The sequence below is a fragment of the Actinia tenebrosa genome, unplaced genomic scaffold (assembly GCF_029948245.1).
Source record: "Actinia tenebrosa isolate PJP-AT-01 unplaced genomic scaffold, QUT_ActTen_1.0 PGA_scaffold3__52_contigs__length_22856419, whole genome shotgun sequence".
NCBI classification, from domain to species: Eukaryota; Metazoa; Cnidaria; class Anthozoa; order Actiniaria; family Actiniidae; genus Actinia; species Actinia tenebrosa.
The window spans coordinates 7,185,791-7,192,065 of record NW_028292580.1 but is presented as its reverse complement, the minus strand read 5'-3'; the positions used below and the strand labels follow the sequence as shown (position 1 = coordinate 7,192,065).

At 37.1% G+C, this 6,275-nt stretch overlaps 1 protein-coding gene across 1 annotated transcript; it reads right to left on the bottom strand.

The window, feature by feature from the left end:
- Window positions 1–1,524: 1,524 nt before the first annotated feature.
- Window positions 1,525–4,129, bottom strand: LOC148908364 (uncharacterized). Its single transcript, XM_089035838.1, has one exon. The coding sequence runs from the start codon at window positions 4,127–4,129 to the stop codon at window positions 1,718–1,720; it is 2,412 nt and encodes an 803-aa protein (XP_088891964.1). The 3' UTR covers window positions 1,525–1,717.
- Between the last annotated feature and the right edge of the window lie 2,146 nt (window positions 4,130–6,275).

Below are 6,275 nucleotides of genomic sequence, written 5' to 3'. Positions count from 1 at the left end.
GTAATAACTGTGGTTCGATTGTACAGGAACATGCTGTAATCCATGTAAGTGATCCTGAAACAAGTGATGACGATTTGATTACTCCAGCCCTGGCAGTTAATAATACGGAAACAAACCCCTTCACAAGCGCAAGTGGTTCAAATCTACCCAGTTGCAGTAGAGGCTCTGCACGTTCTTCACATGTTGGTTTAATTGACAGGTTGCAAGAAATGTTTCCAGATGTGGAAAATGCAATTCTTGTTGATGTTGTGCAGGTGTCAACTTCAATTGATCAGGCAGTAGAACAAATTTTAGCCTTACGAAGAGACAATGGTGGCCGGCAGCCACATGTGAACATAGAAGAAACTGAAGGTACAGTGTACCACATAGGTTGACTGGCTGGATCAATTTAGGGACTGTTCATTTTTTATCAGTGAGGGGGGTAGTGGAAAACTGGAGGGGGAATTGGGGGGAGGGGTCATGAAAAACAATTTTTTTTTTATTGAGCCACTGGCATGTCTTACAATACACTTTATTTTAATTAAACAATTTTGTTCTATTTAGAGAACAATACATTTCAAGAAGTACATGAAAACCTCAGGAGGCAATTAAAAGGAAAAATGCACAGGCTGACTGTCAATAAGGAAACTGTAGTTGATGATGCTTTGGCCTACTATACAAACCCAGACTTTGATGAGACATGTCGCATTCGAATTACCTTTGAAAAACATCCAGCTGTAGATACTGGTGGCCCTAGGAGACAATTTTATTCCATGGTGTTCTCTGGCCTCGAAAACTCTGCCCAATGAGAGTAAAACAACAGTTGCGCTATAGTACATCCAAACGTCCACAGTCAAGAATCAGTATCTAACTTAAGCTTAGCTTTGACTTCCAGACTTCAGCAAATATGCAAAATCAATGCAGCCAGTTGAGTTATTTTTGTAGCAAATATCTTGATTTTCGTAAAACGTTGGTTAGATTTAAAAGCGTAATCCATTGTAAACTGTATGTATACTATATGTATACGATTTTTAAAATTGACATATTTAATCGATAACAGCAGTTGGTATACATTATCATATACTCTAAATTAAGGCAGCATTATTCATTGCTGGATGAAAAACCATGAAGGAAGGGAGTCTGGTTCTGGAAGTACCTGATTCATTACAATCCATTTGATTTTCTTTTCTTTTTTTGTTTGTTTATTTTTGTCTAGAGCTAAAATGGGTAACTATAAATGGAACATAGAAGGAAGGCTGCATTGTTTGCATTGGTAATAATCAAAATGAGGATGCACAATTTGCAGAGCTGAGGAAAATTTGTGTATTTGAAAGAAACCCCAACAACAACCCTTGGTTGGAATTCACATTTTTATGTCTTTGAGGAAGATGATAAACCCAGTCTACTCGAATGTAATACAACAAAGTGATCTCAAGGATTACTATTTGCCATTGCCCTTGATAGGTCAACAAGACATGCCAACACGTCAAACCGTCTGAAAGATAAAAACATGTAAAGAACCGTCCAAAATCTTAAACAGTAATGATGAAAAGGTAAATTATACACCGTGAAAAGATGAAAAAACTTACTGACGTTTCGGACGCTAGTCCTTCGTCGGAGTAAAAGAGAAAGAAGTGGTAGAAAGGAGTGTATATATGATAGAATAAGACAAAAGAAACCAATGAGAGCAAGGTAGGCAAGGAAACAAAAACAAACAATCAAAAGACAAAAGAAAAGGTTAGTTGAAAATAAAGCGTTCATTAATCCCGTTGGGACTAAGAGTGCCCAATAGGTGAATAAGCCGCATTTCTTTGGTCTTGCGACAATCATTGTTGCCGTTAAGCAAAGAAAGACCGAAAACAATGAAGTCAGAAAGAGAATGGTTAGCTAGATTAAAATGGCGGGAAACTGGTTTGGTGGGATCGTTATTGCGAATATCATAAAGATGATTGCAAATGCGATCACCAAGACGGCGGCCAGTCTCGCCCACATACAAAAGATTACAGCGGGTACATTTAATACAATATACAACATTAGAAGTGGTACAAACAAAATGGTCAGTGATTTTAACAGTTGATTTAGGACCGACAACAGAAGTGTGAGAGACTATGTGAGGACAAGTATAACAACGTTTACGAGAACAGCGAAAAGTACCAGGTTCTTTGTTAGAGGGAAGAACTCCCTTGACCAAGAAAGAACGGAGATTACGATCACGTTTATAGGAAAAGAGAGGGCGGTTGTTGAAAATAGCAGAAGTGCGAGTATCAGAGTCAAGCAGAGAAAAGTTGCGGTTAACAATGGGTTTAATGGAAATGTTAATAGGATGATACGTAAGAGTGAAAGGAATGCGATCATTAGAGGGACGAGTGTGAGGAGTGAGAGCGGTGGTACGATCAATAGTAGAAACTTTACGAATGGCGCGATCAATAACATGAGCAGGATAATTACGCTTAAGGAAGAAGGAACGCATCTCAGAACATTTAACAGAAAAATCAAGATCATCACTACACAAACGACGAAGACGAAGAAATTGCGAGAACGGAATAGCGTTAAGAGTGTGCTTAGGATGAGAAGACGAGTAGAGTAAATAAGAATGAGAGTCAGTAGGTTTGTAATGGACACTAGTGCTAAGACGGTCGTCATTAACACTAAGCAAGATGTCAAGGAAAGTGACTGATGTTTCACTAACCTCCCACGTAAAGTCTAAGGCAGGGTGAAAAGAGTTAACAAAAGAGATGAAAGAATCTAAGTCATTACGCGAACAAGAAGTAGCACCAATACAATCATCAATATACCGTCCAAAAAACTCAGGTTTAGGTCCAGTATATTGTTGAAAAACAAGGTTTTCGATATAACCAACAAACAAATTGGCATAACTAGGGCCCATCTTAGTACCCATAGCAACACCGTTTATCTGCCGATAATATCGATCACCGAAAGAAAAACAATTAAGAGTAAGAACAAGTTCAGCTAAGCGTAACAAAGTGGGAGTACTGGGCTCGAGGACAGGACGAAGATCGAAAAAATGCTGAAGAGCACGAAGGCCCTCATCATTAGGAATAACAGTATACAAAGATTTGACATCCATAGTAAACAAAAGCTTAGAAGAGTTATCAGGAAAGCGAAAATCATTAAAAATACTAAGAGCGTGATTAGTATCCTTAATATAAGTAGGTAAATACTGAACAATAGGCAGCATGAGAGAATCTAGATAGCTAGAGATGAGTTCAGTAGGACAACTACAAGCAGAAACAATAGGACGGCCAGGGTTGTTAGCTTTGTGAATCTTAGGAAGAAAATAGACGTGAGAAGTACGAGGAGTAATAACAAAAAGGTTTTTAGCAGTGGAAGGTAAAGAGCCATCAGAAATGAAAGAGTTAACAGTGTCTTTAACTAATTTTTGATTGTCAGGGGTAAGATCCTTATCCACTTCACAATAAAAATTAGTATCAGAGAGTTGACGTAAAGCCTCCTGTTTATACAGGTCAGAACGCCAGACAACTACTGCACCGCCTTTGTCAGCGGGCTTAATAACAATGTCAGAACGATTGCGTAATTGACGTAAAGCCAACCACTCGTCCTTAGAAAGATTAGAATAACTGAGTTTATGGTTAAGATTGACATTAGAAATATCACGGCGACACTTATTGACAAAAAGATCAAGAGAAGAAAATTGTCCCTCGGGAGGGACCCAGTTAGACTTACGAGGACAAAGGCGCTCAAAGACATCACGTTCACAGTTAGAGTTAGAAGAGTCGGAGAAAAAAGCTTTAAGGCGAGTACGGCGAAAAAAAGATTCAGAGTCTTTCTTGACCTGAAATTCATCAGATTTCTTAGCAAGAGGAACGAAGTTCAAACCCTTGCTAAGAACTGAAATTCCAGAATCAGAAAGAGGTAAATCTTCGGGAATGGTGACAACGGAATGACTGAAGACATTGTGATTCCTATGTTCAACATGTGTAAAAGGATCAAAACCAACAAGAGACACAAACTTATTACGCTTAGTAACAAACAAAGACTGGTACAAACGGCGGTTAAGAGTATGAATGTGATTACGAATGGAGGAAACTAACACTGCCGGACAGACATTAGACAAGTCTCTGAGGCAAGCAGCAGTATCAAGAGTGAGGGCATCACGTTTACAGCACATACTACGAATAGTGGAACGCATGACAGAGCGAGAGAAAGTGGAACAAGCAGAAGAAACATCGGAAAAATACTGAGTAGAGTTGACACCAAAATTAGAAGCATGAAACTTAACACGAAAACCAACAGGAATGACTTTAGCATGAAGACAACGACCAATGAAATAGATATGACTAACAAAGCGTGTTTTAGCGAGAGTAAGGTTAAAGAGTTTGAGAGCGAGATTAGAGCTAATGTTAGGAAAAGGTTTCTTTTGTCTTATTCTATCATATATACACTCCTTTCTACCACTTCTTTCTCTTTTACTCCGACGAAGGACTAGCGTCCGAAACGTCAGTAAGTTTTTTCATCTTTTCACGGTGTATAATTTACCTTTTCATCATTACTGTTTCATTAGAAACACCGACGCAGCTCACACTAGTTTTTAGCTAGTTATATCTTTTTATCGTCCAAAATCTTGTAAAGTATTTTGTCTACTCAATTAGAGGGGCACCTAAATGTTATTCCGAGAACTGTAATGTAGTAGTAATATGATTGATCGTTTGCAGATTCCTTGATTCATGGATTGACAGATTCCTTGATTCATGGATTGACAGATTCATTGATAATGAAATGACCTTCTATCATCCATGACAAGAAATAACAAAATGTCAATTTTGTAGTCAATCACATCATTTGTTTATATTTTTCATTAACCAATCAAAAATTGAGAAACTTAAGTTTCTCAACAATTGTTAATGACGATTAGCTAAGCATTAAAAAAATTAAATAATTTCCCATTCAATGACTTAACACTCGTCTCTGCGTTTTATTTTATTTTTTAGTAAAATATAAAGCAAACCAAATTGATTTTTATCACTTTTGTTATTGCTTTGGTATATGCTGTACTCCTCGTGATGAATAAATTGCGACCACTTCATATAAGAAAGAGACTCAAGTCTTAATCGGCTTGCTTGGTATAATATGTAATGTCGAAACGTGTATTCAAAATAGAATCTTTGCACTAGGAGGAGTAATTTTTACTCCAACATTCAGAACTGAATGATATCTGCTCGCCAAAGGAGTGGTTTTAACTCCAATTACACAACTCTGGAAGAGAAGCTTAGTGGACTCTTCAAGTTTCTAAGAGTCATTTTAACTCTGCATAGAAGGAGTAGTTTCAACTCCAATTTACCCAACTCTGGAATCGGAGCTTATTTGACTCTTCAAGTTTCCAAAGAGTCATTTTAGTCTGTTTTGGGAGTCACACATCGGTGGAGTACAATTGACTCCCAAAATCTTACTGTGTGTGACAAAAATAAACTTTAAATATGAACGAAATTTTGCCAGGGCAAATACCTTAACTCTTAAAAACTACTAGGTGTCCGAGTTGATGCAAACTAAAATTCGATGATGACATTGAAGTTTTAAGTAAAAAAATATCAAAAATGATTGGAGTCTTAAAGCACATCAAACATAACCTTCCATTAAATATAAGGAAACTGTTCTTTAACTCGATGATTAAACCGATCATGCTATATGGCAGTACAGCATGGGGATCACGTCACAGTATCCGTTCCCATGGAAACGGCAATTTTAGGAGACCTCAATTTACAGTTTTGGGAGTAAACTAAACCCATTCGAAGGCAAAATTCAATGGTATGTTTCTCATACACGTTAAACTTAATTTCCTTAAAACTTTCGTCAGTTATAAAACGTGTGACACAAACAATAAAACCTGTATGAATTAACCAATGATGCACACATTCCTCACAAGACATGGCCATGTGTGATAAGATTTTTAAAGAAACTAGGTTACAAGAATCCACGTCATTACAAAATATGTCGTGGAACAGATCATGTTAGTTTTATTAATGGTGATGCATGCCCAAACTATGGAAATTCAAAAGATCACTGTGTTCATTACCTTGTCCTTGGACTGAACTTGGATTCCATATTTCTTACCAAGCAAAAAATTAGAGATCATTTCCAACATTGGAATGAAAAAAATGGAAAAAATGGAAAAAACGGAAATCTAAAAATGATTTGCCCAGAAATTTTTCTTTTCAATCTGATAGAAATACATTATATAATCCTCTGGGTGTAGGTTTAGAATAATTTGGTATCTCCGCACATAGTTTTTATAAGCAGTATTTTAAGGCCTTAATTTG